This window comes from Panthera leo, chromosome B3 (assembly GCF_018350215.1).
Source record: "Panthera leo isolate Ple1 chromosome B3, P.leo_Ple1_pat1.1, whole genome shotgun sequence".
NCBI lineage: Eukaryota > Metazoa > Chordata > Mammalia > Carnivora > Felidae > Panthera > Panthera leo.
Genome location: NC_056684.1, coordinates 71,401,256 through 71,418,581, shown reverse-complemented (window position 1 = coordinate 71,418,581; position 17,326 = coordinate 71,401,256). Strand labels below are relative to the sequence as shown.

General features: G+C 41.6%; 2 protein-coding genes across 2 annotated transcripts; both read right to left on the bottom strand.

Annotated features, from left to right (window-relative positions):
* Positions 1 to 3,467: 3,467 nt before the first annotated feature.
* On the bottom strand, positions 3,468 to 4,978 carry LOC122221262 (ribonuclease K6-like). Its single transcript, XM_042940577.1, has 2 exons — positions 4,704 to 4,978; positions 3,468 to 4,320 (listed from the first exon to the last, which is right to left on the bottom strand). Exon 2 carries the CDS (start codon positions 4,311 to 4,313, stop codon positions 3,849 to 3,851), a length of 465 nt encoding a protein of 154 aa, XP_042796511.1. The 5' UTR covers positions 4,314 to 4,320; positions 4,704 to 4,978; the 3' UTR covers positions 3,468 to 3,848.
* Positions 4,979 to 15,522: 10,544 nt separating this feature from the next.
* EDDM3B (epididymal protein 3B) lies at positions 15,523 to 16,071 on the bottom strand. Its single transcript, XM_042940575.1, has one exon. It carries the CDS (start codon positions 16,069 to 16,071, stop codon positions 15,634 to 15,636), a length of 438 nt encoding a protein of 145 aa, XP_042796509.1. The 3' UTR covers positions 15,523 to 15,633.
* Between the last annotated feature and the right edge of the window lie 1,255 nt (positions 16,072 to 17,326).

The following is a 17,326-nucleotide window of genomic DNA, read 5'->3' as shown; positions in this document are numbered from 1 at the left end:
TGGTTTTGGGGAAGAGTTTTTCTTGTGCAATTCCCTATGTGCTACTTTCACTCTTTCTGTCTTGCTTCCTTCTCCATGATCAGGGGTCCCTCCCCTCTGCAGCAGCCTTGATTATTTTCTCCCCCAAATCAACTCTTTGCAGCTCCTAACTACCACGATGTGGCCATTTTTCTCCCTCTGAATGTGCAGTTTTTTCTCTCAGTCCTCAGATTGATTTCTTGGGTGTTTAGAATGAGTTGATCTTTATCTGGCTATGTTGAAGGGACAAGACAAGCATAGGGTCCCCCACTACTGTGCCATCTTAACTCCTACTTCCTAAATTTTTTTCTAAGTTTTACTACTTTTTGGACCATTGTATAATGCTATCAGGTCATTTTAGCTGATTTAGGGATATACCTAAATGAGTATCTGATTTAGTCAATTATCTTGACTCTCCCAGAATACATTATTGAATGCAGAAAATAGCACAAAACTGAGAGACTCCACCATCTAGTCCATTTATTTAGAACTAACACCTTTCATCATAAGAGATTTTCCCAAAGTTATCCTCATTCTTACTCCCTCCTACAATTTCTTCAATCTATGAGTTCCCTTTAATGTATAAATAACTATAGTTGAGTAACAGTGAGTAACTGAGTGGTTTGAGTAAAGGAAATTCAGTCTTTTCTTTCTCCAAGAATCTGTGGAATTGTCCAGGTAATGTTTATGATGAGGGAGTATGAGGCAAGCTGAGGACAAAGCACAAGCTAGCACCCCTGCTCCCCACCAGTGGGATATGTATGATATTCCTCAGCCACTCCTGGCTTCCCAAGAGCAAAAGGAAAGGAAAGGAAACAAGTGGTTGACTGATAGAGATCACAGTCATGCAGGACATATCTCTATCAGTTTACAATCAATAGCCTAATCTATCAGTTTACAATCAATAGCCTAATCTCCCGAAAACTATGGATTTACTTTCCTGGAGGCCCTATTATCACCCTCCCCTCTGTAATGATGTGGGGAATAAAGGCAAGAAGGAAATGGCAGGTAGAATTAAATGTCCTTATAACCTGAGCTCATTGACAAATACTTGAGGCAAATACAGAGTATAACATTTTTCCACAAACCCCTTACCATCCTAATGATAATGCCTTACTAGAGGAAAAAACAACCTGAAGTTGACAATAGCAAGGACTCAGGTATCCCTGGAGTCCTCTTTAGTATATCAGAGTCCTTCTGGAGGCCTGCCTTTTGCCATTACCTCCCCCAACTCTGTAGTATATAACCAGGCACTCTTCACAACCCCAGTGCAGCTCTTTCTGCCCCTGGGTCCTGTCCTTGTGCTTTAATAAAATCAACTTTTTGCACCAAAGACATCTTTAAGAATTATTTCTTGGCTGTCAAGAAATACAGTATTTCTTGGCTGTCAGCTCCAAACCCCCACCACCATTCCCAAACCCCATCATTTATATTGTACATAAGTCCATTCTGATTCCCGATTAGGTCAACGCAGACCATCTGAAGATCCCTTTCCCTGAGGATGATGCTACTTTCTTACACTGGTTTACATCAAGCATGAACACAGATCCTTCTGTCCACTCCCCACAGACTTTACTTGAAGACTGAAACTATACAATGTAAATACAACACTGCTTAAAGATGAATACTATTGAAAGCTGCTCTACACTGGGTGTTGTATGGAAACAAATTTGACAATAAATTTCATATATTGGGGGAAAAAAAAAGAAAGCTGCTCTAAATTGGAGGACTGAAATCCTCTCAGAATTTCCCCTATGGGTACCCACCTTCTCAGATGCCAAGTTGTCCTGCCTTCATTTCTCTTCCCAGTGAGAAGGGCCTTAAATATTTAGCACCCTTGGAATCCATTCTCCTGAAACCTGAAACTTCATATTTCAGTCTTTGTTTCAAAGATATGATATAAATATGTGGCATAAAGGAAAGTGAGCCCAATTAGCACACCTGTTAAAGGAATAGCTTGGTTTGGAAAGAACCATTCTGCAGTACTGGTAATTGACAGACCTGAAACTATTTCAATATGTGGCCTTTCTAATATGCATTGTGTTTGGCTGCTACTCAAAGTCAGATCAGTCTACAAAACACTTTGACTTACACTGGCCTGCTAGCCCAATGAGTCTAGTAGTTGACAAGGAAACTGAAGGGTATGATGTGTAGCAGAATATGCCACCCCAAAATGTGACTCTTTGGCATAAGAATTATTTTAAGCTGCACATTTTGAGACAAAGGAGAAATTCTGAAAGCAGAGTAGAGGTTACCCTTTCATAGAGCAAATTTACATGAGAAAGGGGACCTGTACATGGAAGTGAGCTATAATAGGGATTGCTTTTTCATCTGAGTGGCTCATCAGCATGGCAGGGCAAATTTTGTTTACCAAACATTTCCTCTTCTTACCTTGCTATGAATTGCCTTCCCCCCACTCTTAAAATCCTTGACCCCTATCCTTTCCTTAGCCCAGGATGGTACATAAGCCTCAGCTGGCTGGCTGCTTTTGAGTATCTCATATTTTTGTGGGGCTCCCATATGTATGTACATAATTTAAATGATTTTTGTCTCATTAATCTGCCTTTTTATTATGGGATGGGGAGGGTCTCAGTCAAGAATCTAGGAAGATAGAGGGAAAATTATTCTTCCTCCCCTACATCTAAGACCTAAATTCTTAATCCAGCCTAATTCTTAACCCTAGTCCTTCAATTTCTAAATCCACTACCTGTTCCAAAACGCCATTATTTCTGTGATATTTCAGGATTTATGTAAGGCTTTTTTTAGTTTCCCACTGCTTTTTTTTTCTTGAATTTATGTTTTCTCTTCATTGATTCCAAAAGATTGGGAGAATTGGGGGCACCTGGGTAGCTCAGTCGGTTGAGTGTCTTGATTTCAGCTCAGGTCATGATCTCATGGTTCATGAGATTGAGCCCTCATAGGGCTCTGTGCTAATGACACAGAGCCTGCTTGGGATTCTCTCTCTTCCCCTCTCTCAGCCCCTCCCCTGCTAGTACTCTCTCTCTCAAAATAAATAAATAATCATTTAAAAAATAGTTTTTTAAAAAAATTATAATGGGAAAATTGACGCTAAGCCTATAGTGGATTATTACCCTTACTACTACCTATATTTAAAACATTATCTGATGAAATATAGAAACCAATAGTAAAGATCTACGATGCATCAGTTGTCAGTGTTAGAATCTGTGTGTGAAAGTGCTGTCAAAACAGTCTATGAGGCATCCATGCCACCTACAGATAAACATAGACAATGGTTTTAAGGGAAATATGTAAAATCTATGAACAGAGTTTGAAGGGATAGAGAACTTTCTTGCTCCAAAGTCCCAAAGACGCAGTGGTGAGAGAAGTGGCAGAGGCCCAAGGTTGCTTAATAACCTCTAAGGTTGCCTAAGACCCAAATAGTTCTGAGAATGCTGGCAAATGCAAGTCTAGGTGGCTCCAGAGTGGCAATGATGTACAGGGGCCCCAAACACACATACTCACAGTCGTTACAATGCAAAAGAAAGTGGTTTTATTGCTGTGAACACAGTGCACCAAAGCTTGGCAGAAGTTCCAAGATTAAAAATATGGAAGCCTGTGTCTTTCTTTGCCCTCTTCCCTATTGCCTTCCTTCAAAACACACAGACCTCCCAAAGCAGAAAAGAATCCCATGTCTCTTTGTCCCCAGCGCTGGTCTTGCATCCTTGGCATGTGAATCCCCCCCCCCCGCCCCCCGCCCAGTACCCTCCTTCTTTCTTCTATGGGAACCATGGAAATCAACAAAGGAAAAGAAATAGCAGAGGAGATCATAAGAAAACCTGTGCTGAATGACAGGGAAAGTGATGGAAACTTCAAATAACGTTATCTAAGTGTACAGGAACCAACCGATAGGGAGGGTCGCCCTGCTGAGGGGGATCACAGGCAATAATGAAGAATTTGTACAGGGGAGTATCTTTGTACTTGCAGTTGGGATACTTCCCTGAAGTGAGTGTGCAGTCAGTCATATTAACACGCTGTGGACTCCGGTGGCAGTTATTCATCCGATTTTTGCAGGTCACGTTGGACAAAAGACAGGTATCAGACACGTTCTCGAAGGAGTCATGCAGAAAGGTGTTGTGAACCTTACAGTTCTGAGTATAATTATTGACACCATTCATTTCTGTGTTGCACCTGACAGGGCTTGACCTTACATGCTGAATTTCAAACCACTGGGCCCTGGTGAGGGATTGACGCCAAGCACAAAGTGGACGCACTGGCCCCCATAAAGCCAGCAGCAGCAGGAGGAGAGGAAAGTGTCCCAGAAGATCCAGTCTCATCTTTTCTCTGTAAGAAGAGAGAAAAAAATGAGGTAGTGATAGTAGTAGAAGCAATAAGAGCAAAATTATTATTCACAACCATTTAGATTTTTATTGTGCCTTTTAAGATGGTCATTGGTCTTTCCTTTTTCTTTTTTTTTAGCTATCTTCTTCCTCACTTGAGTCTCACAATCCTATGAAGAGACTGAAGCCCAGTGAGGAGGAATATAAGGTAAGATGTCTTTTCCTCTGATTGGCAGATCATTTTCTTCTCTTTTTCCTATACTTATGCTTACAGAACATTGTTTCTTCCCTCCACCTTCCTGGAATATTTGTCCTCCATCTATTTGACGCAGACCTTCCAGCCATCTTCATTGCTCTACTCCCCAGCTCCCAGGCTTCTCTCCTTACCAGGTCTCCGTGTTGGGGCTCCCGCTGAGAACAGAAGCAGTGGTTAGTCCCAGACTCAGAGGCTTTTGTCTGCTGTTCCCCTCCCAGGTATGCCAGAGCCTCCTGTCCACCTGGGTGCAGATGGGTTCTGGGCCCTAGGAAAGAGAAACCTAGGACTTGAAAGGTGAAATTCTTACACACAGTGTGGATGAAACCCAGACTCTCAAACTCAACTGTTTAAAATCAGTATCACTGCAGACACAGGAGGAGTAAGCCCTATTTAAACAAACAATGTGACTCAAAGAAGTTTTGAGGAACTGATGACTTCCTGATATGGGTTGAGTGTTTCCTTCCTGATCTGAAGCTTCAGTCTTTTGAAGCTCTATGATTTCAGTTCTTTAGGACAAAGCACACCATGTAAATTTGATATAATAATTGTCATGTACTTGATAATATTGTGAATTCCAACAACAGACATGAATGAATTATTTATTTATGTGTATGTTTATTGGGGGCTAGATAATGGCTACTTAGATTCAGGAGCTCATGATTTAATGAAAGAGACAGCCAGATAAATAGAACACTACATTGTATATTAATAAATATAAATAGCATTTGCAGCTCTGGTGGAGGAAACAACAGGGGACTGTGAGGAGTGACCAGAGAGAGGGTCACAACACCTGAACTGAGTTTTGAGGATTAATTAGAAGTTAGGTGAAGAGGTGGGGTAAGGGCACCCCAAAGAGGGAACTGTGTGTGAAGATAAGGCAGGACTATTGGTTTTTGGACCTGTTTTGAAAGCATGAGCAAAACTACAGTTGAATTAATTGCATTGCTAACTCAGTTCCACGTTGTTTTGTTCTGTACTTACTTTTAACGTACCTCTTTTTTTTTTTTTAATTTTTTTTTTAATGTTTATTTGTTTTTGAGACAGAGAGAGACAGAGCATGAGCGGGGGAGGGTCAGAGAGAGGGAGACACAGAATCTGAAACAGGCTCCAGGCTCTGAGCGGTCAGCACAGAGCCCGACGCGGGGCTCGAACTCACGAACCGCGAGATCGTGACCTGAGCCGAAGTCGGACGCTTAGCCGACTGAGCCACCCAGGCGCCCCTTAACGTACCTCTTAACCCCATGCACCATCAGTCAGTTTTTCACCCCTACTCCCTGTTTACCCACCACTTGTAGAAACCTGATAGCGACCGGACAGTAACATCTATCTTGATGTGTCTGATCCCAGATCCCAAATAGTGACTCATTTTCCAGAAGAATGCTTACCTCCAGATTGTTTCAAGGCCCCCCTCCTAACAAGGGGGTTTCTTGAAACCTCATAACTTCCCCTCTCTCATGTATATAAGCTGTAGCTAAGCTCATCAGGGCAAAGCAGCTTTGGGAATGATCCTCTGACTTCTCCCTGGGCTGCCTTTCCTACAATAAAGCTTTCTTTGTTTTAAATCCAGTGTCTCAGAATTTGGCTTACTGTGCATCAGATGCACGGACAAGTTTGAGTTTGGTAACAAAGAGACCCATACACACGAAGGAAAAGGGCAAATTGAGGGTATTTGCGTCTTGAATCTGTTATTACTATTCCACTGGTGCTGCAATACCTTTATTCACAATCTTGTTGTCTCATGGAGGGCTCACATAAAAGCCTCCTGCATGGACTCCCAGCCTCAAGCTTCTTTTCCTTCCAATCTGTTGTACATATCACTCCCAGGTTAGTATTCCTGGAGCATAAATATAATAGTGGGACACTTTTATTTTTAATGGTCTCAGTTACCTACAGGATAAAAATGATGTCTATTTATAGCAAAATTGTAGCATACAAGGTTAATATACAAAAATCAATTGCTTTCTTATATACCAACAATGAACTATTGGAATTTGAAAAAAAATTTTTTTTACATTAGCATCAAAGAAAAATGAAATGTTTAGATATAAATCTAATAAAAATGTACAAGATCAATATGAGGAAAACTATAAAACTCTGATGAAAGAAATTAAAGAAAGTCTAAATAAATGAGGAGATAGTCCTTGTTCATGCTGAAGGAAACCAGACCTCCACCTCAAAATCTGGCTCTTAGACATAAAAATTATTTTTGCAGTAAAGGCAATTAGAATCAGTAAATGCAGAAAAGCTCTCTCTCTCTCTCTCTTTTCCATAAAGGCAGGAAATAAATTCTTTTACTAGAGACAAAGACATACCAGCCAGAGGTGGTACAGAGGAAACTGCAAACAAACCTTGTTAAGCTAGCCCTTGTCTTTCTAGTTACTTCCTCACCATTTAATATCCACAAACCAAACCCCTTTATCTTGTCAATTCTTCACAGATGTTTTGTTTGTTTGTCTAAAAGGTATGAAGTTTCTTGCTCTGGTCATTTCTTCAGCTCTTCATTCCCTTGTGATGGTTCCCATGTACACGTAAAAAATTCAATAAAATTCATATGCTTTTTCTCCTACTAAATCTCTCTTTGTTGGTTTAATTTTCAAACCCAGCCAGAGACCCTTAGGGAGCCAAGGAAAACTTTTTCCTCTCCTACAATGACATTATGCATGGTCGAAACCCATAGAACTATATAATGCAAAAAATTGATCCTAATTAAATTGTGGACTTCAGTTAATAATAATCAGTATGGGTTCATCAATTACAGCAAAAGGAGCACACTAACACAAGATGTTAATAGCAGGAAAACTGTGGACTGTGTGGTTAGGAGAGAGAGGAAGGGAGAAGCATAAGAGAATTTTCTATAATTTCTGCCCAATTTTTCTGCAAACCTAAAATTGCTCTGAACAAATAAGTCTATTAATTGAAAAAGAAAAGAAAAAAGATGTCTATCTGCCTAGCACTCATATATCCAATTGTACAGCCACATGTGTCAGGACAGGACCCCTTTTCTCTGCACTTCCACAACTTGACAGTACCCAAACTCACCAGCAGAGGGAAACTGTATCTGATTACCATGTCCCTAGGCAGGGCTTCCCAACCCTGGCCTCACATCAGAATTGCCTAAAGAGGGGTGCCTTGGGTGGCTCCCTTGGTTAAGTGTCTGACTTCAACTTAGCTCATGATCTCACAGTTGGTGGGTTCAAGCCCCATGTTGAGCTCTGTGCTGACAGCATGGAGCCTGCTTTGGATTCTGCATCTCCCTCTCTCTCTGCCCCTGCTCAAGCTCATGCTCTATCTCAAAAATAAACATAAAAGAAAAAGAATGGTCCAAGAAATTTTTTTTTAAATGCCAATATCCCAGGCCTTCTGAAACAGAATCTTTGGGAATGAGGTCTTTTGCACACCTATGTTTGGTTAACTCCACAGTGAATCTGATACCAATTTCTAGTTGAGAATCATTTTACTTGGCTGACATGGATTTTCACCCATTGCCCAAGTTCTCAAGACTGGGCTTTGCCTGACTCCTGAAATAAAGTTTTCACTTTGTCTTAATTCAGGCAGGTGAATTACTGCCTAGCTACCACAGATAAAGTGCAAGACAGATTGGGGAGGACATGAATGGGAGAGTCTACTTCTCCTATCTATCTTTCTGAAATTATCCCAAATCTTAGAAGTGCAGGAGAGGAAAAATATTTTTTCCTTCTACTCTTTGAAGTTCTTAGCTGGGCTCCCTATAACAACAACAGATTAACAACAGAAAAACATGCACATTTATTTAACATAAGTTTAATGTGAAATGGGAGCCTCGCTAAGGATGTGAAGACCCAAAGAAGTGGTTAAACCTGAGTGTTTTCACGCTAGGTTTGATGACAAGTGGAAAGTTGTGGAAAGATGTGATAGAACAAAGGGTATGAGCGAAGTGTAGTCAACTGGGGGAAACTCAGCAAGAAATTTGTTCTGATTCTTCTCCATGTCTCCATCTTTGGAGATAAGGATGCTCCTTTCCTCTGGGTATAGGGAGAGCACCTCTCGCGTGAGAGTTTCATGGCCTGCTTCAGGGGAAGATCAGAAAGTCTTTTCCTCACCTGTCATTTCTCAAATTTCTTTAGCTTAAAAGATTTGCTATGCCAAGATGCCATATCCTGGAGTAATGTGTCCTGAACACTGTCAGAAGCTCCTTGTGTTGGGAACAGACCCTGGTGGTTGGCTTGGCCCTTGTTCCAGCCCTACAATCGCAAAGCAAGTTTAGGGCATCTGATGTGTCCATTGTGGGCACACCTCACACACCCCGTGTGTATTTAAACACACCTGTGTCTCCTCCACTCTCCTGCTCAGCTGGAAGGGGATAGGCCTGTTATTCAGCCTATTCCTTTCTCTAGACTTATATGCTTGCTGATGGCAATAGTAAGAGTGCCAAATTCTTGTCACAGAGATAACAGATTAGTATCTTAAAAAAAAATGTTTTTAACATTTATTTATTTTTGAGAGACGGAACGTGAGCGGGGGAAGGGCATAAAGAGAGCGGGGGGACACAGAATCTGAAGTAGGTTTCAGGCTCTTAGCTGTCAGCACAAAGCCCGATGCAGGGCTCAAACCCACGGACTGCATGATCATGACCCGAACCAAGTCGAACACTTAACCGACTGAGTCACTCAGGCACCCCAGAAGATTAGTATCTTTAACCAAACAACAATGATGATTATCAGCCATATTCAGACCGCTTAGAACACTCCCCCTTCCATGGTTGCTGAGGTATTTCTGTGTCAGGCATCTGGCCAGTGAGTGGCCAGAACAGTGAGTCAGAAGCTGATGCTACGTGATGAATTCCAAGTTTCTTTGTGAGGTTTGGTTTTATGGTTTCTGCAGAGCTGGCACTCAAAATTGTCCCCAACCTTTAGCCCATTGGTCAATTTGGGCATGTAATGCCTTTTTTTTTTTTTTTTTTTTTTTTGGCCATTTACTAGGTCATACTGTTTCTTATGATTTCCTTCTTCCTTTCCATACCAGTATTAAGGAACTCTATATATTTTCCTGCATAAGTTGTCAGTTTTCCATATCTCCTGAGGGGAAAATTGTCTGAGACTTGGAAATGGACAAAAGAGATTATTGTGTGTCCTCCCATTGGAGTGCCTGGAGTTCTTTAGCAGATCTACAGGGATGGACAGACACTACAGAAGTGTATACCTTTCCTTGACCTGCAGTATAGAAATGAAGTTGTACAAAACTGAATATAATGCAGATGTTTCCTGTTCATCGCAGTGCAACTGAATTTTGTCCAGCAGAAAATATACATTTCTACAAACCAAGATCACACTTGAACCATTTTTAACATGTTACTGATTTCCTTATTAATTAATGAGTCCAATAAAATGGGCTTATTTATGAAGTTATTCAATAACATGGATTTATTTTTAAAATTTTCATGATAGTTACTCTTTTTTACTTTTAGAAAACATTATATTTAAATTTTTTTTTTAATTTATTTTTTGAGAGAGAGACAGAGCAAGCGGAAGAGGGGAAGAGAGAGTGAGAGAGAGAGAAACCCAAGCAGGCTCCACACTGTCAGCATGGAGCCCGACATGGGGCTCGAGCTCAAGATCTGCAACATCATGACCTGAGCCGAAACCAAGAGTTGGATGCTTAACCGACTGAGCTACCCAGGTACCCCGAAAACATTATATTTTAGCACTTCACACTTTCACTGGTGTTGTTTCCTTTGCTGACCTATTCTGACCTATTCTGCTTGATTACTTTTTCTGACCTATTCTGACCTATTCTGCTTGATTACTCACCTATCTTTCTAGGCTGTGCTCAGATACCCTCTCCTCTGATCTTTCCCTTCTCTAGGCACAGAACTATTGTTTCAGCCTTAATGTGTTCAGCTTTTACTAGTGCTCATTGCATTCTACTAAGATTATTAAATTACATTATAATTATACCAAAGTGCAATCAAAGGGTATATTCAGTGAGAAAACTTCACATGTGCTGTCTCACTCTTCTGTTCTTTACTGTAGCTCTTCAAGGCAGGGTGGCTTTTACTAACCACACATTTACACCCAACGCTTTCCTTCCTTCCTTCTAATTGGGTTAGAATTCCTCCGTTAAGCAAATCGATTTCTAACTTACACAGCTTTCCCATAATAAGACTACAGGGGGAAAAAATGTGTGCCTCCTGTACCTGGAATGGAAATTTAGGAATGTTAAGAGAACTGTAAGCTCAAGAGTCACTTATGCTGGGACAAGTCATCCAGCTGGGGCCTAATACCTAACCGAACTGCAATTTCAACCTCTCCCAGAAATGTAGTCTCAACTGGTCGGTTAGGAAATTTCTGGTCAGCACCAAGGCAATAATCGTTCAGATGGGCTCTTTTCACCCCCCAAAGGAAGGTGAGGTAATTGGCATGATAAGCCTCCACTGCTCTTCCCCCTAAAGGAAAGTGACCCTCCCTGAAACAATCCTTTGCTTTCTTTTGCTAAAATTCCCTTGCTCCACAGCCCTGACTAGAAAAGTCTTCCCTTTTGTACAGCTCTTTGGAGCTCCTTTCTGATGTGGTTTTGGGGTGGTGGGGGTCCGGAGCTGAAGGCCAAGAAAGAATTCTTAAGACATTTTTGGTGCAAAAAAGTGATTTTATTAAAGCATGAGGATAGGACCCACGGGCAGGAAGAGCTGCACTGGGGTTGTAAAGGATGACTGATTATATACCTTCATGTTGAGAGGGGGTGTGGGACAGCCTAAGTCTCTAAGGAATTTGGAAGCAAGTTTTCCAGGACCTTGAGGGGCTAGCTGCTGTTAGGAAAAGATCATTTACTACTGTCTAGTAAAATGTTAGCCATGAGACCCTTCAGGTGAATAGCAGTGGGCCATATGCTTGGAAGATGATTCCTAACATATACCTTGGGATGGGTAGAGAAAAAGGAAGTTTCCAAAGGGATTTTCACAGGGTCCTGGAGGCCAGGCTAATGTCAAGCTAAGGTTGCCTTTCGCCTCTAGCAAAGTATGTGCCCCAATTTTTTCCCTATATTTCTTTTGCCTTTGTTCTCCGCATCAGGATGAGTCATTCAATAAGGTGGTATGACTTTGGGCTTACATACTATTTTTAGCTAAAACAAAGGAAGAACAGTGTGAGGCTGGCAGGTTATGGAAAGATGACCAGGAAAAGTATGGTAAACAAAAGTAAAGTTTGTTATGCAGAGTTAAGTTTGTGCCTTCTCCATTGATAAAAAATAATAATCTTTATGCCAAAGAGTCATCTTTTAGGGTGGTATATTCTGGTCTCCTATAAGAAAAAATCCTGTTAGCCTAGCTCGAATCTCATGACCATCATTTGGCCCAGTAGAGGAGATTGGGAACCTTGATGGATAACTCCACCAATACTGCATGATAAGGGAGCATGAGGCAAGCTGAGGGAAAAATACAAGCTGGCATATCCCACTCCCCAGGTGGAATATGTGTGATATTCCTCAGATGCTCCTGGCTACCCAAGAACAAAGGAAAGAGGTTTAAGTGCTTGCCATGGTGATGTGGGAAACTAAGGCAAAAGCAAAATTAAATTCCCTTATTGTAAGCAGCCCATTGACAAGTCTTTGAGACCGGCAGAGTGATCTCCCTACAGGAGCTCAGCTGCCTTGATGATGACACTTTGCTTTGGGCAACAGGAACCTTGGCTTAACATTTTCCAAACCTAGGAGAGCCTGGGTGGCTCAATTGGTTAAGTGTCTGACTTTGGCTTAGGTCATGATCTCGTGGTTTGCAAGTTTGACACCTCAGCTGTGCTGACAGCCTGGACCCTGTTTCAGATTCTGTGTCTCCCTCTCTCTGTCCCTCCCTGGCTCATGCTTTGTCTCTCTCCGTTGCTCTCTCACTCTCAAAAATTACATAAACATTAAAAAATTAAACAAAACAAAACATTATCCCAACCTCCAGGATCCTGTAAGTCTACTTCCTTTATGTCAAGTGCCCCAGGATATATGCTGGCAATCATGCTCCAGGCTTATAGCCCCTCTGATATCCATCTGAAGGGTCTCATGACTGAGGTTTTATTAAATGGTAATAAGTGGTGTTTCCCTAGCAACAGCTAGCCCCTCAAGGTCCTGGAAATCTTGCTTCCAAAATTCCTTACAGACTCTATCCCTGATCCCTTCCAACCTGAGACCCTTCACAACCCCTGTGCAGCTCTTCCTGCCCATGGGTCCTGTCCTCATGCTTTAATAAAATCATCTTTTTGCACCAAAGACATCTTCAAGAATTCTTTCTTGGCCATCAGCTCTGTACCCCATGAACCCCCCCCATCACCCCAAGACTTCACCACTGCACACAAAAAGGGGAAGAATAGGAAGGGGCACATGCACCCCAATATTTATAGCAGCACTATCAACAATAGCCAATGTATGGAAAGAACCCAAATGCCCATAGATGGATGAATGGATAAAGAAGATGTGGTATATATACACAATGGAGTATTGCTTGGCAATCAAAAAGAATGAAATCTTGCCATTTGCAACTACGTGGATGGAACTGGAGGGTGTTATGCTAAGCAAAATTAGTCAGAGAAAGACAAATATCATATGACTTCACTCATATGAGGACTTTAAGAGACAAAACAGATGAACATAACAGAAGGGAAACAAAAATAATATAAAAACAGGGAGGGGGACAAAACAGAAGAGACTCATAAGTATGGAGAACAAACTGAGGGTTACTGGAGGGGTTGTGGGAGGGGGGGATGGGCGAAATGGGTAAAGGGCATCAAGGAATCTACTCCTGAAATTACTGTTTGCAGTATATGCTAACTAACTTGGATGTAAATTAAAAAAATAAATTAAAAGAGGGGGAGAAGAATAGGGGCACCGTTGACTGAGCATCTGACTCTTGGTTTTGGCTCTGGTCATGATCCCAGGGCTGTGGGATGAAGCCCTGAGTTGAGCCCTGTGGAGACCTGTGCTGAGTGTGGAGCCTGCTTAGGATTCTCTCTCTCTCTCTCTCTCTCTCTCTCTCTCTCTCTCTCTCTCTCTCTCTCCCCCTCTCCCTCTCCCTCTCCCTCTCCCTCTCCCTCTCCCTCTCCCTCTCTCTCTCCCTCTCCCTCTCTCCACTGCTTGCACACTCTCTCCCTCTAATAAAAGGATAGTTCCTGACAGGAAATGAATATGCAGCTATTCAAATGGGGTTAAAGAAGTGGATGTGGGAAAACCCAAGCAACAACATAAAGCTATTATACTAATTGGGCTTAAATCCATTTTCCTCCTATACTGTTTTGGACCATCATCTTTTTATTTTCTTTTTATTTTTTTTTATGTTTACTTATTTTTGAGAGAGAGACAGAACATGAGTCGGGGAGGGGCAGAGAGAGAAGGAGACACAGAATCCAAAGCAGGCTCCAGGCTCCGAGCTGTCAGCACAGAGCCCAATGCGGGGCTTGAACTCACGAACTGTGAGATCATGACCTAAGCTGAAGTCAGACACTTAACCGACTAAGCTGCTCAGGTGCTCCTATCATCTTTTAACACTTTAACAAAAGGAACTTTCAAAGTTTTTTAAATGGGGTATTTGTGAAAACTTACTGTGGGTGACCAGAAAAGACCATTCTGAAATATGACTATAGGAAACCAAAATATGCCGCCACAAAATATTCCACTACATTTTTAAAAGTTTATTTATTTATTTTGAGAGAAAGAGAACACAAGCAGGCTAGAGGTAGAGAGGGAGAGAGAGAATCCCACGTTGACAGTGAGGAGCCTGATGTGGGGCTCGAACTCACCATCCTGACCTGAGTCGAAATCAAGAGTGGGACTCTTAACAGGATGAACCACCCAGGCACCCCTGCCATTACATTTTGAAGCAGCTTTTATCAACTGAGAAAAGCAATCAGTATTCCTCCTCATATGTAGATTGATTATTGATACAGAACTACTGGTTTAACACTAATCTCTTGTGAGTTTGGTTTGTATAGGTCATCATCTCCCCACTGTCTGCTCATCCCCAGGTGCACTGAAAAATTGCAAACCTGAGGTGCTGCTCTTGGCACAGGATGACCAACCTAGATTCATTGGCTACTCATTGAGGCCAGACCTCTAGGACTAGGAGCACAGCCACCTCGCTGAAAATGTTCATACCTTGGTCTTTTCTCTGATTGTTTCAGGACTGGAGTCTTTCAACAATGCAAGAGGCTGAAGAACACAAGGTACTTTAGTGTTTAGTATTTCTCCTCCCCATACCTGCCTGAGGCAAAATTATATGAAGTGAAGACTTATCTTTCTCTGAATCTCTCTTCCCCATTTAGCAAACAGAATTCTCGTGGACTCTGCTTACTTGTGTCCTCGACAGTTCATTTTGCAATTCACTTCCTCTTTCCTCCAACAAAATTTAAGTCTTAAGACCCATTCTTGAAGGTTGCATTTTAAAGTCCTGTATTGGACTCTATTTCTCTGCCTAGTGAAAATGGTTATTATCAGGTAAACTCATTTCTGTGATTATCTTCTACTTAATGTATTATTCCTCAAGAAACATAATGCCTTACTTAACCTATCCAAAATGCATGCATTTCCTTAGAGATATGTTTGATGAATGAGTCCAGCAACACACACCTTAACCCTACACTCAGCACAAATCATATCCAAGCATAATCTGTATCACACACCCTGTTACACCTATACCAGTCACAGAAGACATACTCTGCACATATAGCATGTATAAATTTCGTACACATTGGAATGATACAATTTATTTAAGGAAGGGAAGATCATTTAGCGTGGGGAGGTATAAGGAGAGTCATTATCAGGAAAATCCCTGGTTCAGTAAAAAAGAAAAGCCATAAGAGCTAAATCTTAAAAAAAAAAAAAAAAAATGTAAGAGCAAATCAGGTAAATGAGGGCAGAAAGGTATTCAGGGTAGAGAAACAACGCAGGCAGTTTTAATATCAAGAAACCTTGTGGTACATAACTCCAGTCGTGAGAAAACATTAGCAAATACACGCAAAGGAAGGAGTAGCCAGCGCTGTTGATGTAGGCATCAGGCTACCACTTGGGAAGTAATGGGCACTCTACTAAAACCTGGGGGTGTGGGTAGACTTTCTAATTTTTGATGTCTAACAATTGGATGTCCTCTATGCTGTCCACATACCCATTCATGCCACAGTGGAATTCAATGTAGCTGTAGCTGCTATGTTCTCTGTAGCTCTTTTTGTTACCCTCCTGGTAGCACTGGAGGATTTTGAAGGGATGCTGGACCCATATATATACATTTCTGTAACGATCTCTCCACTTCCTGAGGCATATATGCTCGATTTTGTGCCACAAGGTATAGATGAAGGTGTGATAGTTCCTGTCTTTTGGAGCTCCTCTTTCCCTCATGAGATCATCGCATTTGTAGTCGCTGAATTTCCAGTTTGTGCTCAGGTAGTGCTGCTTCATGAATTCCCTCCAGGAAAGGTTCTGGCTGTGTATAAGCAGCCCACATAGGGGAAACAGCAGGGCCAAGATAGGGCCAAGGACCTTTAGAGAGGATGCCATCTCAGTCACCAGGGCCACCTGCGAGTCCACAGCAGGGAGAGAGGAAAGCATTATTTCAGCTGCCCTAAGAGCTGACCTCCAACTTAAAATTCCTTCCCTGCCAGTGTAGGCACTTGGGCCCAATTTTATCATTTTGTTCCCAGGCTTGAAGGTGATGAATCTCGTTAGATAATAAAGTTTATGAGAACTGAAATTATGCTAGAGCCTGAGTGAGACAAACACAAAATTGTAAAAAATAGGTGGAGTTTATTTTGAGGAATTCAAACACCTCCTGTCTGCCCTCTCTTCCACTCCAACCAATCACCCTCCAGCTAATTCTGTCTTAACGGTGCAGATCAGTTCTCAGAAGAGCGTGAGTCTGAAAAAAAAAATGGCATTTTAAGCTGTATGGCTTGAAGTGGAAAGGATTGCCACCTTTTAAGGGAATGCAGAAGATGAGTGAAGACTTGGGTGATATTTTCCAAGCAAGAAGGCTTTGGTTCCCTCAGACCCCAGGCTACAGTTACACTGATTCTGCAAGATGGTGTTTATCTAATCCTGCTTTCCTTATAACACTTCCCCAAAGCCTGTTATCACTTCTGACTACCCACATACCTTCTCAGAGGCCGTTTACCTAGTTATCATAGTTATAAACAATCTTGATCTATTGTTAAGAATGCCATCATATAGGAGCTCCAGTTCTGAAATATCATTTTAATCAATCCTGTACCAAGATTGAAACTACCCTCACAGGAGCTACCCTGGTCAAAATTAGGGCATAGAGGTGTGTGAAAAAGTTTCCCCTTTAAACCAGCTCTCTGTCCTCATTTACCATGGGGAGTGGAACTGGCCCTATGGAATCTCTAACCTGATTCTCAACTCTCTGAGCACTTGTGTCCTCAAATCTGCCTAATAATAGCTGCCTCACAGACTTGTGAGGGACTCTAACAAGATATGCATGTGAGAGCCCTTCTGAGAATTTTGTAGGAACGCAGGGTAGGCCACCCTAAAAGGTGTCACAATAGTATATTGATTGTTTTGAATTGAAGCTACTTGGAAAACAGCCAGTACAAGGACACTCAGACCCTCCTCTGTCCCCCTAAAAGCAGAAAATGAATCTCATATGAAAGGTACCCTCCTTATACTAAGAAATAAAAAGATATTCTTATCACCAAAGATAGAGATTTTACTTGCTTAAAATTATTTTTAAAGTAGGTTCTATGCCCAATGTGGGACTCGAACTTTTAACCCTGAGATCAAGAGTTGCATGCTCCAC